Consider the following 16,560-nt stretch of genomic DNA (forward strand, 5'->3'; position numbering starts at 1 on the left):
CATACAGTAAAGATTTCTGGGCAGGAAAGCAAGTACCTGTCACTTTAGGTAATTTACGAGGAAACAAAGCAGCAGATAATACAGCCCACCTTTGTTTCTCGGGAAGGAGGAGAGTGTTTGGCCATCGCACACAAAGCTTAGCAGAGTCCTCTTCTGCTTCCATCCACGTTGCCTTATTTTGCACCTTGAACCAAAGCTAAGGCAGTGTGGATAAAGGGTCAGGCAAGGAGGCGGTTGGGTCCGGGGAGAGGCTGAGGGTGCCAACACAGGGCTGGTGAATAAATTTAGCAGCAAGGGAGGAAGGAAACAATGTCTGGATGTGGAAGCCTGGCAAGTTCTCCACTCACTGCTCGACCTGTGTTTAGCAATTCTGATGTGCTACTGAGCAGACAGCTCAGGCTCAGGACGACTACTCTCCCTCAGTCCCTCTTCAGCAGGCAATGAAAGCAGGCTCTACTTTGAAAATCTTCCCCCATCATGCAAACTGACACAGGCATGCTTTTCAAAAACCCACAGCCAATCTGTTGATCATTACTTATTTACAAAGGCCTTCGGGCAGAAAGTCCTGTAAAAACCATACTTGATACGGTATACACTAGCTTTTTCTGCTTGTGGAAAAAAGTACCCCTAAGGCTACCTCAAACCATCACTTTCTATTGCACATAAAATGTACCGTGTAACACTAAAGTATTTAATATATATGGTATAATATATCTACAGGAAAGGCATTTGTGTAGAAGTATGTTACCCTGTATTTGGTAATTTGATGTTTTGCTGAAGGCTATGACTTGAAAAAGCCTGCACCTAGTACAGAGGACCTGTCATCTCAGTACCCAAGAGCCAATAGAATAAAGAAGTACCCTTAAGCAGCAAAACTTTGACACAGCTTTGAAGCATATGAAAACAGTATAACTCCCCAGAATTATTATTACTCAAGATCAAAGAAATGAGGCATACTTTACATAGCAAACAGGGACAGTGTGTTCAGCTCCAAATGTTTCAGCTCTTTCTCTCTCTCTCCCTCTCTTTTTATTTCTACTTCCCCAAAATTAGGATTTGAGGGCGGGGGGGGGGGAATCTCCCACATGTTTAAACTTGAAGTGGTTAAAACCATTAGCACCAGATAAGACGACTGTCCAAAGGTAAGTAAATTGAAAATGATGCTAGCATGACAACTGGCACCATAAAAATGAGAAGCTTGCCAGTATGTTCGTTTTATTCTTCCTCATAAACTGTAAACAAGCATGTAAATCAGTGTCATATGGGCAAGGCTGAGCTAAGGGGAAGGCAGAGAACTTTTAATGATACATTTAACAGAAATAGATGGTCAATAGGGAAAAAAAAAAAGCCACAGCTGGGTGCATTTTCCTCTGCGAATCAATCTCACTTTTGGTTCTGTAGCTGAAACAGAGATGAAGATGACCTGTAGAACTTATGTCCTTGAATATGCCCTGTATTGCAGTAACAATAAACAAATATGGATGCTTCTGGAAATGGCCAAAGAAAATTCCAGTCTACTGACTGAAATACAAAGAGGAATATTGCCTAGGTGTATCCAGAATTCTTACAGGAATGAAAGCATTGTCAACAATAAAAGCAATGTCATGAGTGACATTATATACAGAAAGACCTATATATTAATTTTTTTTTTCACTTAACCTTTGTGACTGCAGAGCAATTACAGTTACAAGTACACCCAAACTGCATGACTCTGTTTATATATGTAAATGAGTTTACATTTTTCTCTGTGTGTGCATATCTCTCTATCTATTTATCTATCTATGCAGTGGGAAATCTCTGCTATGGTATTTAGTTCTGGGTACAATTATGGACTGAGGTTCTACGCTGGCTACTTTAGATATGCAAAACCAGAGCAGGAACAGCCTCCTTGCAGAAAAATCCATGTCTCTGACCTGATCCTGTTCTGACTGACTTGAGAAAGCAAAGGGTGAAGCGCAGCGAGACAGAATGCAGGTGCCCTATTATTTTAATAGATTCCAATTTCGTGTTGCAGTTCTAGTTTTAACGAATCTCTTAGAGGTAATTTGTCCTAGGCAAGGAAACTACCTAGTTATACAAAGGCATACCAGTGTAAAATAATGTACACATAGCAACAGGGGAAAAATATCACTAACACGATGATGTTTTCATCACCCACTTTTAAAGTATATACTATACCCTCTTAAAAATCCCTGTATTTCATAATTAATGTGCTTTTAGCCTGACTAAAACAGCATTAGTTTTGAACTTTGCTTTGGCAAGTACATAGATTATTAGACTTTTTTATCAGTCTAAATCAATTAACAGAAATTTGATTTCAATCGACAGGATAAAAGGAAGGTAATATTCAGGTTCATTTTTGATTGTGATGATACATCTCACATATGGCCTTAAGTACAGAAAATAGTACTCCGAGGGAATCCAACAAAAAGAGAATTGCCGGAGGCAAACTAACCACACGAGTTCCCCTGATTGGTTCCCGCTATCATTAGTGCCACTGCTGTTTAAGAACTACACACGGACAGGACAGGGTGACAGCTCAGACTTTAAAGCCTATGTATTTTTCAAACAGCTTTTCAAACTGTTTTTTTATGACAGAATTTTTTTCAGCTCTATCATTAACTGCTGACAAGCTGACAGAATAAATACTTCAGCCTTTCAGAAACCATCTAACAATCTTTTTTTTTTTTTTTTCTCCCCACCCCCTCCCCTTATTTTTGATGGGGGGTGGGGGGGGGAGGAGAAGAGGAAGGAAGGAAGGAGATGAAGATATGAGCTTCTCGCAGTCTTACCTCATCAGTTTGGGTGAGGAGTTGGGTGAATTTCGCATGCCTCCGTTTCGCTGCTTTTTTTTGGGTGATAATGTCGAGGGCTGCTCATCTTCAACTGGAAATATAAGGAACTCATGAGATTAAGTACTGCTCGAAGTGCAATATGAAATACAAGTGAAGTAGCAAAGAACACACACTCTATGTCCATTCACGCACTGATACTTCACTGCTAACATAAGCCCAACAGTAATAAAAATCAAATACATGTTAGTCAAAGAGATTGGTTTGAAGGAGAAGCAGGGAAGAATACCAGGGTTTTGAACACAGGCGTTCAAATTGGTTTCATACTTCAAAAACAAAGGGGGGCGGGGGGGATGACCACATTCGGGTTATTCTTAAGAGTTATTTTCAGTTAATCTGCGCTACAGAAAAGTAGAATTAGTGCTCTGCTATATTCCCAGAAAGATAAAGTACTATTTGCAATACCAACATAACAGCTGCCAGCCTGCTTTTGCTAATGAACCAGACACCAGTTGGTTCTTGCTTCTCACATGCCAAACAACAGAGTCTTCATGAAGAGATGTAAAATATTCAATGCCTTGATGTTCAATGATTCAGTTAGTCGGGAATGTGAACGCAGCCTGCCATTGTGCACGGATCTCCAGCACAAGTCAGACCTCGTCGCTCTACCCTTCTCACAGAAGCCAGTTTTAACAGGAGTGAACAGAATGAGGTTGAATGGAAGTGGGGAGACAATACCTGTATAACAGAGTATGCATGAGTTATGCAATCTTTTAATGAGGATGAGGTGCATTTTCAATGACAGATCAATTTCCAGATGTAAAATCACTTATGGTTTTGCCAATCGTAAACTACTCTTGGATAACCTATGTCACAATAAGTATTGCTTAAGAAATGCAGCTTCCTAACAAGTCATCTATAAGAATTTACCATCACCTGTTTCAGGATTGGTACTGCGCTTGATAACCTGCGCATGAGGTTTACATGTGCTATCAAAGGGAATTTTCTTATGCCTGCTTTCTAAAAATCATACTGATGCTGAATTATTCTAATATAAAGAAGGAAAAGTTCACTTTTTCCCCTATCCTATTGTTAACGGAAAAATTAACTAGAAGATAATATAACTGATGCCTAGGAAGCTGTTACTTTAAAGTTAAAAGGAAAGAGATTAGTAGCCATAGTAGTAGCTATATTAAAAGAGCTTAACACACATTAGCAGTGCACAAGCAGAGGCTGGAAAAAAAAATAAAAATCTAGTTGCCATGAGCCCTGCAGAAACAAACCCAAAACCTGGGTATATGTCACCTACCCTAGACTTATCTAGCAAGAACTTCAGTAATATCCTTCTGCTATATCCCTCCTCAACACCATTTTATTACAGACTGCACCCTAGCCTGTCATGTCTGTTTGCCCAAGTCTGCTGTGGAACTTCATTTTGCTTGGTCGAGACCAAAGGAGTGGCCCTTGAAAAGACAGATGTGGTATCTTCTTAAATGACCTGGCACCACCTGACACAGCAAGGGCATCAAAACAAAAGAAAGCATTGCAAAAGCAAAACAGGCCAAAAAAAAAAAGAAAAAGCTAACCCCAAAATAAATGCCCCAAAGAGTAGTGTAAAAGGTAATAAATCAGAGCACCAACTGACACTGGTAATAACTTAATTCACTAACTTATCTTTCTTTTCTTCTTGGGCAGCATCCTCAAAGCCAAAGCCACTTCCTTCTCATTAGATTTTTCTTCCCCCCCCCCCCCCCCCAAGTCAGTCCTATGGTGGAAATGCTTATTGATGATTAGTCAAGTACCATTCTTTGTTTATCTGAGTGATAAATAAGCCCATAGAAAATTCTCAAAAAATATACAAATTGAAATTTTCTTTCTGTGATAGTTTGTTTGGATTAAACTAGATCACTTCAATATTTAGCAGTTTGTAACGTGAAGCGAATATGCACAGAATCACTTTGTTAGTAATACCTTTATATTTCTAATTATAACGAAGTGCAAGTGTTTGTGCATTTCAGAACACCCTCTGCAAACCACTCTCTTGGAAATGGCCTAGTGTTGTCTTAAACTTGTCTATCACAAAGTTATTTGCGTGCTATTCCACACAGACAATAGGTTGCTTTCAAGACATACACTGTGCTCTTGTTCTTTATAGGATATAAATATTCAGTTTCAATCTGATGACTCCACCATTTAAAAGATCAAAGGAACAATAACAACGCAAAACGATCCTTCCAAAAACCAGCTACAAGTCCTATGTTTTGCTCTCTTGGTACTAAAAATTCTAAATTTCACTTAATTTCATCTGCTACCATGGGGTTACAGAATGTTTGTCAAGACTTTCAGCATTGTACCGTAAGTGTATTGTTATCCTATTTTAACAGTTTAAGGAAGATATATAGCCCCAAGGACCACGTGCAAAATCTTGCATTAACGCAAGTCAACTGTAGATCATGTTATAGCTGCAAATATTTCTATGAACAATAGAAAACACTGTTAAGCCAGAGTATTTTCCACATTTTGAGCGAGCTAATAAGACTCCAGTCTGATCCTTTCAAATACTGAAAGTTACTACAATAAGGATCTTTTGTACTATATGGTCCAACATTTGTGTTCTCCAGTGCTGCCAGGTGACGCTACCCTGCCATCCAATTCAAAACCAAAGTCTTAGTAATCATCCACAATAACCATGTCTAGACCTAGATTTCTAGCAGCCTGCCCTTATTTTTGGTACCGCATCTACAATAACTAAGCTCCCTCTTTTGGTATGCTCTTGTCGTATTCAAACTATGCTACTGTCACCAACTGCCTGGGAAGTTCAAGGTTAATGTGGCTCACTAGTTAATACCTGTTAGCAAAGCATTCCGAGGGATCTCGTGTTGTTGCTAAAGCAATGCCTTGCTGAAGCCAGGATGCAATTTATTCTCATTGCGGCAATGAAAGGTGATCTATCTTAATCATATCACATCCAGACAAGATTTTGTTTTTCAATGAAACCTGTGCGCAGAGTTTACAGGGCGTCTGCAGCATAGAAACGCGGCCCCATAAGAGTGGGGGAAGGGAATACATGAAGCTGAAATATTTGAATGGTATATAATGGACACCACTACCTATGGCTTGGTTCCCTAAAGTGTTGCCCTGCTACCTCACAAGTGGCTTCTCAGTAGTCATCAGGATATAGAACATATTTAATTATTATCTTTCAGATGCTCTTATCAACGTCCTGAATATTTAAAGAAATAGATCCAGCAAAATTTTTAGTAAAGCCATAAAAAAACATTTTAGTTTCATGGTTCCTGTGTCTGCATTAATTTAAAAGGGAGTCTTACATTTACTTGTCCTTATGAAAGACACCCATATCTGAATTGTGGGCTGTGATACATAACTCTGCTCTGACGTATGATTGACCTAGTGCTTTTGTTAATGACAATGAGTCCCCAGTTTTAGTTATTTTTAATATCTTTATGCTACAGCGTTTGTATTAAAGCACACTCATATTACATTATGCAGCCTTTCTATACCAGCTTTCATGAAAATTGCAAATAAGTTTAAGAACTGGACACAGAATTTTACAGAATCAGACCTCGATCCATCCTGTGAGTCCTTACAAAACTCAAGAGCTTGCTGCACACCCCTAAGTATAACGCTTAATGTGCTGTTGTAAGAACCAGTGCTCGCTTGTCTAATCGCAGAGAATCTTAACAGTTTTGCAGTTCAGGAAGACTCAGTGCTAGAAAAATGTCAGAGGAGTCTAATGAGGCTTCAGATGCTCCGGTTTATGTTGGAGTTTAATTTGAAGTTACACTGATATTTTAACATGTTTGATTATTCTTGAGTAAAGAGGATTCATTATTTCAATGACATAACCTCCAGACAATGTTCCATGAATTGATTTAAGATGTGCTGGTAATTTTAAGAGCCTTAATGTGGAGCTGAACATCTGTAACAACATATTACTTGACTTTTATCCTCCTTCCATTTCTTAAGCAAAATAAAGGGAATGTCTTTCAGAAACAGTGGACAAGTTTGTAACTTTTTTCTTTGTAATTTTGTTACTATTTTTTAAATAAATTTGTCTCCTTCACTGCCTCGCTGAGGTCACTACCAGAAGAGAAACTGTTTTGTAGAACCCAAAAAGAGCTGGAATTTGAAAAAACACCTATGCTACCAAACATCCCGTGAACTGGAATACCTGGTAAACTCATTCTGCCTAGCACGTAAACGCTTCTGAGCAAATAAACCATATGAAAGGTAAAGCACAAACCACCCAGAAACATTAGTTGACTAGCTATCTCGATTAACGTATTAATCACCACATCTGGAGAAACCCACATCTGTAAGCACTTAACAGAGCATTAGTAATGTCATAGTCACATTGAACACAGACTGCAAAACCATGCACAAACCAATCTGTATTGCTTTATGCATCCAACTACGGGGCTACCTACGGAGATCTTGGTTCAACCCGGGCTTTTGGGAGTGGTAGCGGTATTTTACAGGCAAGCTGAGTGCCCTTTGCAATCTACAGTATGTAGATTTTCCTTGTTCAACAGAACTCAGTAAGTTAAGGTGCAGCAGCGAGGGGTTGTTGGGTAGGAAGAGGCTCCCTTTACGGTTATTAACAAGTGGAACAGGTTCCGGGATTCCTTCAGTGGACTTGGCACCAACCAGTGCATTAGTACTTGCATTCTTGAATTGATATGAACATTTTGTGTAACTTGATCTAGCTGCATTCTTTACTTCTAAATAATAAGAAAAAATTTAAATTAATGTCTTTGTATTAAAAATTATTTCAAACCACAGGCATGAATCAATTTTGCTATTATGTGGAATTACAGACTTTAAAGCTTAAAGTATCAGTTTCTACAGCTGAAATAAAGGTTTATACCTGCAGCTTTCTTAAGTTTTTTTCTAAAAATGGCTTTTTATAAAAGAATACTTATAAAAGGATTATTCCACAATATTATCATCTTTAAGCAATAATCCCATCCTAGGGTAAGTGTGTCTGAGGCAACACTTATTTCCCACATGTTGATAAAGGCTCTGAGATTTAGTAGCTGTGAAAGATGTTTATTCCTTTGAATCTACTGAAAATGACAGGGGAGGTAGAGCACTCTGCTGCTATTAAAATAAATAAGGAATCATAGCAAAAACGAAGGTCAAAACTTCAAAATTGTGTAAGCACACTTATGGAATTAAACTGATTTTTAGGAACCTACACAAAAGGCTGGGCATTCAGAGGTGCTGACTACTATAAATTTCAGGAGGTTGCACATAGCCCATCTGAAAGGAAAATGAAGAAATCTAATTCCTAAATACAGACTTGGCTTGAAAATGTGATTCTTAGTCTTCCATTTCTCATATATCGAAGCTAATTAAAGAAAACCCCCATATGAATGCCTCTAACGAATGCCATCCCCCATAAAAGACAATAAAATGTTTTTCTAGTGAAAATATGCAGTAATGATTGGCTAATGCTTGTTTAATTCTGAAATAGTAGTCTTTTAGAGAACAAGGTATATTGCGGAGCCACTAAGATGTCATATTCTGTTACGTAATATGAGGTGAGGAGGTGAGGTACGGAGCAGCCTGTGGACTGATAATCTTGCAGCATTATTTCCATGTGTTTCAACAGTCCTAAAGTTTCCATGGAGAACTTTGACCAGACAATACCTTCAAATTATTTGAGGAGGTTAGCATGTATTTTGGCATCTTTGTCTAGTTTACCATCAGCTAGAAACGCTACCTGAGAAAGGGAAAGACACATAAATAGCGTCCACACCTGCCATTTGTGTTCAAGTGCAAAATCTGTCTCCCTCTCATTTGAACACATTTTACCAGGTCCAACTATTTTGTGACAAAGTAGCCATTCCCATTCAATGCTCTCTGAATTGACGGCTCGCTACGGCTCTGACCGAGGTGGACAGAATAATCGCTGAGAACAGAACCAGTCTAACTCATGGTGTTATTCTGCTCATCACTAAGAGTAGTAACATTTAAAGTATAATAATAATAATAGACACTCGTTAGAGTTCACAAAGATTTTAAATCATCGGAGGGTAGCATGTATCTTTCCTCAGCAAAACTGCCAAAAAAAAAGCTCTGTATCATACTGGATACAGTACTTGAAAATTATCAATCTTACCTCAGTTATAAGGGTTTTGTCGTATCTTGTACTTCCATCTTTGATATCCCTCCAGTACAACAATTTTCAGATGATAAAATATATCTGCAGAGACCTATCTCCCTACGCAAGCCACTGGTCAAGCGTATATTTGAACACTTTGAAATGCACCAACTCAGTTCCATTTTTAAACTACAGGCAGTAATACTGGAAATAATCTTTATAAAACCACCTGCCTACAACAAAGTATCTTCACATACAATGAAAGAAGACCAAAATATATTAATAATACATATCCACCCTCCTCTGACCAAGTTTAAGAAACATCATAATATTTTTACAGTCTCTTCTGGAGATCAGTAAGTGATGGTTTCAGACACCAGACCTGACTATTAAGCACTAAACTTCTATAACAGTATGGTTTATGGCATATTCCATGCAGACATAAGCAAGCTTTCCCAAGATTTTGTGCTTGCAGTGCCACAGCATGAGCCAGAACTAAAATACCTTGTCTTTCAGTATGGCGTAACAGCTTGAGCTTGGCATCGTACTTAATAGCATCACATGATCTTGTTCAGCATGAAGGCAGGCTGAGCTGCTTAAAACGTATCCTACTTCCCCTTATTTCCAGCAGCGTGGGTAAGTACCACCATGGAAAATCAAAACATTAAACAAAGGGAACAACAGAGCTGCCATTTTTTTGTCAAATTATTCCAGATTTCGAAGTTCCAACTACCAGTTTCATCCCATGAACTCTAACCTCCTGCCCCTGACAAGAGCTCAGCTGCCTCAGATGAAAATGGAAGAAGCCCCACACTGGATGACTATGAAATACCTTGTCCATAGGACAAGCTTTTTTTCTGACTCCAACAGTTTATGGCTTGGGTCTTTTTACTCGGTTTTGAAAAGCAAGGACTACAGTATAATAGCTGAACAACCTATCTTTGGTAGAGATGATTATCTTTCTCCGTTCCTCTAATACAATTACATATTTTCTGCCTTAGAAGAGTAAAACTGGTTATTTTTCATCTAAATAGCCTGTCAAGTTGTACATGCCCACTGTGCCACAAACACAAGCCTGTCAGGATACACATGGGGCGCCCAGTGCAAGCACAGAGGTGCAATTTTGAACACAAGGTATTACTGTGCTTTCAGATTAAGCACTATTACACAACTAAGTGAGAAACACCGTCACTTCTGAAGATACGTACTATAATGTGCGGAATCCAAACCACATTTTTTCTAGAATCCTGTTGTTTAGCAAGGGCAGGTTTTTTTATTACAAATTTCTTTAAATAATCTGATTGGGTGCTTGCACCACTATGTGGGCTGATTTCCATAGAAAACATACTTGGGAAACAAAGATTGCTGTGAATTATATGGAACTAAATACATCCTCACGTACTGTCTCTGCCTCAGTAGGTTTGGCAACCAAACCGTCAGGACTGGGGTAATTTGGTGCACCACTGTGCAACGTCAAACCACGATCTCCAAATCCACAAGGGTTCTCTTCCAAGTATGTGATGAGTTCAGCACCAGCAAGTCTACTAAAACAGAATTATTCGCTAGTCGTGGATAAGTTTCTTTTCATCTAATATGACACATGCCTTTATCCTCAATGCACGTGGTCACTAGACGAGTGTGCTGCTTGCATTCTTTATTCTGCCAAAGTTCATTAGAACTATTCGGGAGACTTGTGATGTATCCATAAGGCATTATTATTAACTAAGAACAGACACACTTACTGGTCATTTCGAGAGCAAATTTTGAATAACTTTTGGAGAACAGCAAGCAACAAGGAAGAGGATAGGAGTAGAGTGAGAAATTCCCTGTTTTCTGTAGTATTTCCTAATTGCACCCTGAGTGAACACTACCTGCTTTTGGAAAATGCTGTGCAGAACTTGCCCCAGAAACCTGTCAACATCAGACAGATACAAAACAAGGTCTACAAAACGTGAGCTATGAATGCAATTTATGTAAAAGTATTTTGAAGCTGCAAGCATTCCTGTTCCTTCCCCCCACTCTCATGAACTCCCTTTCAAGCTCAGTGAATATACACTTGCCTACAGACTGCATTAGGGAATCATGCCTGTTTCTATTTCTATACGTTTTATTTATTATAATGAAGATAATTTGAAATGCAATCTGCAACTCCCTGAACATTTTTAAAACAACCAACGTAGTTAATCTAATGCCTATGGCAATCTCTATTTATTCTTTGTGAGCCTACACTTGCCATAACTTAAAACCGGGCTGAGCTTTAATTTAAATGAAACAAGGCAGAATACCAGTACAGTGCTTTCAACAAAATGGCTGAAACTGGCTTCAGCATGATTTGCCTGGAAGGGAAGATGAAAATGTGTTTTAAAGGAGAAAAAAATATCCTGACCAAAACCAGACATTCTAAACAACCACCACTGATACCCACTGCTCCTTTCCTCCCCCATCTCGATCAGCTGCTAGGCTTTCAGCACCGTTTTCCGCCAGACACTAGCACAGTGTTTTCCTTCGCAGTCAGCCATCAGCCAGAGCTGTCACTTGCAGATACTTCATTTTTGTTTCAGTCTAATTCCTACTGCACCCCCTTAATCTCTGCAGCCAGTAACGCCATGTCGCTGCACAGCTATGCCAGACCCCGCGCGAGAAGTCTAGATAGTGTCTGCAACAGTTCAACTGTCTCGGTTTGAAAAAAAGATTTTCATCCTCCCCCCTACAACTTCACCCTTCTCCTTCTCCTAAGCATCTTCCCAGCTGACCTCCAAAGGAGCAATCACCCTTCTGCAACCTGGCATGTCTTCCACAGAGCTGGCCTTTCAGGGGGCGAGTGGAGACAAGCTGCAGCTCTGTATGGCTAAATGCAAATAATCAATATGTTGATTGAGCTGCTGGCTCCCCGGGTCCGTTCCGATGGGAGCGACAGCGAGCGTGCCTTCCCTCTTTCCATGACAAGCCTGTTCGGACTTTGCTACCTACCACTTTGTGAATCAGGCAACTGAAAACACCCACAGCCCTTCCTCCCAACTGTCAGCTAGCGCCGCGATTCCACCCAGCACCCCCTGTACAAGACAACAGATTAACCATTAGGCTAGATATGTTGAAAATATACAGCTTCAACCTTTCCCCAGCTAGCTCAGAGCGATGTATAGATGATTATTTCAACCGTCAGCTGCCGCATAGGCTTAAACCCCTGCACAATAACTCCTGGATTCATCTGCCCCTTGTCAAACTTGCACAGCTTTAGTTTGAGCATACATAGTGTGGCAGTTTCACTGCGGATCTAGAATAATCCAGACGGCTGCTGTCTCTTTGTTAACAGGAAGCTAAACTGATGAGTTTGTAATGCATTTCTTATCAAAGGTAGTTTCAGAAAAGAAAATGTGCCCAGTCGGTTGGGGTTGGAATTTAGCGTAATATTGAAATAGGGCTTAATGGGAATGTCATTTGTGTGTGTGTGTGGAAAATAAATATTACTCGTCCCCTTTAAAAATCACTTCACGCCAATGAAATATTTATTCTACAAATTTACTTGATTTTTTTAGTGGTAACAGATGTAATGAATTCATTGATTAGAAACTACAGTACAATGGTGCCTGATGAGATACAAGAATGTTAATTTTAGAAACTGCAGAGCAGTGTTTGCTTGGTGTCTGAAATGGTAATTCCACTGAAACGGGATTGCTGGTTTGGTTTCTGTGTGCATTACAAACTCGAGGAAATGCATTTCATTGCCTTTTTTTTTTTTATATATACAAAGAGAAACAGATATGCTGCTTATCTTTACATACTAGCACCATTTGAAAAGCAGGTGAGGCTCACTGGCTTTTCGTTGCAGTGTGTGCCATCTAAAGCAGATAAGAAAACATCAAGATCCGAGAATATCAAGAACGTACCATCTCACAACATTTTACAAATACTGAATGGTGCTTACATGAGACGTTCTCTTTGAAACACTGCAGCCCAAGGAACATCTCTTTTTATTATTATTATTTTCCTTCTCTTTGTGTCCCAGGCTTGCACCTTTTGGCTAAAGGCACATAAAATTGAATGACAAATGCATTGCTCTATTTTTTTTTTTTCCTATTGGCATCTGGTGCTTAAATTTTACATTAATAATACACACTCCTTCAGTCTTAATTCTCCTCACACATAAAGGATTGAAACTCAGCCAGATATATATTCCTCACCTCTGCTTTCCCCTGAATGCTGTCAAAAGACAGTTAATAGAAAATGTGGAATGTTGCTAGGCTGGATCCTGTTATGCATTCTAGATGGCTGCTCTGATATTCTGTGAAACCACGATAAACACTAAGTTCCTGAGCTTTTAGGGTTACACGTGTGTATAGAATAAAATATAGTCTGCAAAGGTTTGGAAACCCAGCAAACTTTTAACTTGAATCTTTTGGTCAAAAAAGTCCAGGGTATTGTTTTTACGCTCCTAGGCACTGGGCAACCCCCTATGATTCCTGTAAAACTTCAGTATTTTTTTCCCTTTGCTCCTCCAGTTTCATTCATATAATTTAACTAAAATAAATTATGAATGCTTTACAGAGATGCCGGTTGTTTTCACTTCTCTATTACTACGACTTCAGCAAGCAAAGAAGTGGTTTAAGGCTCTTGAAATTGTGGTTGATCTAAAGTCCACCGATGTCAGTGGAAACGCTGACATTGACTCCAGCAGATGGTAGACCAGGAGCTGTTCCTATCCCATGCTTCAGGTTGGCAGCTGATAAAACGGGGCAGGCAGAAAGCCACGGACACAGCGCTTTACAGCTGGCTTGGGCAACTCGGGGAAGAAAGGCTCCAGCTCTCACGGGCCTGGCTTCTCGTTCCTGTACAGAAGGATGTACACCACATGATGCTATTTGTACGCAACAACCACCTTCCTGTTCCCCTGACAAACGCGCACTGTAGGAAAAAAGCCACCTCATTTAATGCCTAATCAAATTCTAACTGATACTGAGACTAAGTCATAGGTCCATTGAACCTCAAACATCTTTGCTGATTCAGATTTTAGTATTCCCTCATACATTTCTCTTCATTTTGAGTCCCCACTCTCCATTGCCTTTTCAGTTTCTGATTCACTCTGTAATTGTTTGTCAAGTAATTCTTGCTGGAAAACCATCACAGGAAAAGTTAAAAAAAAACACCCGTCAGTAGACCCTTTTCCCCCCGTCCATTTAATTCTCCAATTAATTTCTCCACATGTTGCACCCACACAGGATACTACTGGGGTACGGTAAAGCTTATTTGGGGAAAGGATGAAGAAAGGGAGATGTGTCTAAACTGCAATTCCATTTTAATGGAGTTCCTTTTAGCTCTTGCTAAGACTCAAGTGACAAAATTATCGGAAAATGTGGTCGTTAATCACTAATACTCTCAGATCTACCAGGTATAAGATGGTGAGGTTGCTATCACTATTTGGAATTCATTCCATAAAAACATACCACGTGCATATGCAATAAGAGTAAATTGTTATTACACTTTTTGATGGGGATTTTTTTGTTGTTAATTGGACATGAAAGTGTATGTCTAACAACAAATAACCGTAACAGCTTTTTTATTTCTGTATTTCTTTTTTCTTTCTTTAAAAAAATGCAGTGTCAATTAAAGGACGCCGATTCCCTTACGAGTGGTCTTTTGACAGTGACCCAAGGTATGACACGTAAAGCCAAAAGGCACATCTCTGGAGGATTCTTTACCAGTAGCAACACCCAGCAAACTGTAGTATTTCCACACCCACAGTTGTAATTCAGTGCACTGTCATAGACTACCCTTGTCTCAATGCACAGCAATCCAAAGTGTCTCCTCCTTTGTCCTATTGCCTCAAAGAGGATTTGGAGACACACTGGAAGGGACACGGAGGGAAAGCTGCAGCACTAACAAGGGCAGACTGTCCTTACCCAGTTCTGCCAAACTCCAGGAGGAACCTGTCCTGTTTTTACAAAGTTAACACGTTTCCCCTTTGTAACTGAATACACTCACCATCTGATGAGTCACTGCTAAAACCAGTGAAGTTCTCTACGAGGACAAAAAATAATCTCCCATTTAAAAAACATAAAAAATTTAAAAATTGGAAAGGCCACTCACCATTGTGCTTATGAACACTTCGCTGCTTACACTCCCTCAGCTCCATTACATTCAGTGGGAAAATATACAGTGCCTAGAAGTAACTAAGGGAAAACGTAAGCACAGGAGTCCTTGGCGATTGTTCTGCTCCTTGGGATTAGAAATCTCGTATTTATTGCATTGGTTTTGCTCCTCAGAAAGAGTATTTCAGTGGATAGGACAGGGATGGTTATATGCCAGCTTCTTTGGAGCAAGGCTCTGAAAATTTAAGCTACATCTTGCTGCAACTGTTTCCTTCCTGCCAACACTGGGAAGTGTGGATTTCATCCTGCAGAAATCCAATTAGAATTATCACTTTGCTTTCCAGTTCAAAGTGCCAATTTATCTCAACATCTTAAAAATACGCATTTCCAGTATAATTCCAATCTGCTTATCCTGAAATTTTAAACTGAAATAACCTTTTCTCTGTCCTGACCATGACAAGTTGAAAAATAAATTTGTGATAAACTTCCCCTACCACGTTTCCTGAAGAAGGCACACTAAGTCCCCATACCCGTTTCCCTGCCAGTACATTTTGAGTAAATTGTCGAGTAAAGAACTGATTTTCATAAATATCTTACAAATCTAGGGGACTGTATTCTTCACTTCCCAGGATTATTATTTTTTTTTTTTTTTAAATATTCCTCCACTTCCCAGTGAGTTGTCTTACTTCTGAAACACACAATGTAGAGGATATTGCTCAGTCTGGCTTTTTTACTAGGTGGTTAATATGCCGCCAATAAATTGGAATATTTTTTTACAAAACTTCTAAAACTTCAGTACTGTTGATTTTTTTTCCCCTTTTGGCTGTTGTTTACCCTTGCACAAAACGGTGTAGAAGTGTCTGTGTCTCTGAACAAGAAGAATTGAAATCCTGACATTTAACTCTGGCTTTCTTATCATCAGTCTTATCTGGCTTTCATCCACATCAGTGGAAAAACTTCCATTTATTAAATGTTAATAGGATCAGGCTCAGTGATCCTCAATACACTTTCAGGTTCAGCTGTAATATTCCTCTGGGATGGAGGTCTTCACACGACTGTTACCTCTGAGGTCATAATTTAATTTTCATATGTAAACTAAGCATAAAACGCTGTGCAAGTTTACATAGACACAGGCTTTATACACCGGTGCTTACACCATATATACCCACCCAGAAGCACTTCTATACAATTAAAAAGAGCCATTTAAAATATTATTTTTTATAAATAAAATTGTTTCCTCACAAAAGCAATACATGAAGTTCTTGGAGGCTTTTCAGCCACCACTTATTCCTAAGCCACCACCACCACCTGCTGGCTACATGGAGTTTCAAGCCCCAAGCGCTGCTTTTCTGACTTCAAATCTCTGCCTAAGTATAGAACCGTATTTCTCAGCGGCTCTTACACATCGAAACGTTGTTGCCAGAAGACAGATTTTTAGCATATCGGTTGCAGTTTAATAATACTCTGTTACCTGAAGCACGGCTTTCATAAAGGAGGAGAATGCGAATTGTTGACAAGCAAATTCTCTTACTCAAAGTACTTTAAGCCACATCCA

The 16,560-nt window shown here is 39.3% G+C and overlaps 1 protein-coding gene across 30 annotated transcripts in view; it reads right to left on the bottom strand.

The window, feature by feature from the left end:
• The window catches only part of KCNMA1 (potassium calcium-activated channel subfamily M alpha 1), a 506,074-nt gene that overhangs the window by 68,711 nt on the left and 420,803 nt on the right, over window positions 1–16,560 (bottom strand). For all 30 annotated transcript variants that reach the window (XM_037399258.1, XM_037399257.1, XM_037399256.1 and 27 more), the window contains one exon: window positions 2,793–2,886. In XM_037399258.1, the coding sequence (XP_037255155.1) occupies window positions 2,793–2,886 (94 nt within the window). The remainder of the gene's footprint in view (window positions 1–2,792; window positions 2,887–16,560) is intronic.

This window comes from Falco rusticolus, chromosome 9 (genome assembly GCF_015220075.1).
Source record: "Falco rusticolus isolate bFalRus1 chromosome 9, bFalRus1.pri, whole genome shotgun sequence".
NCBI lineage: Eukaryota > Metazoa > Chordata > Aves > Falconiformes > Falconidae > Falco > Falco rusticolus.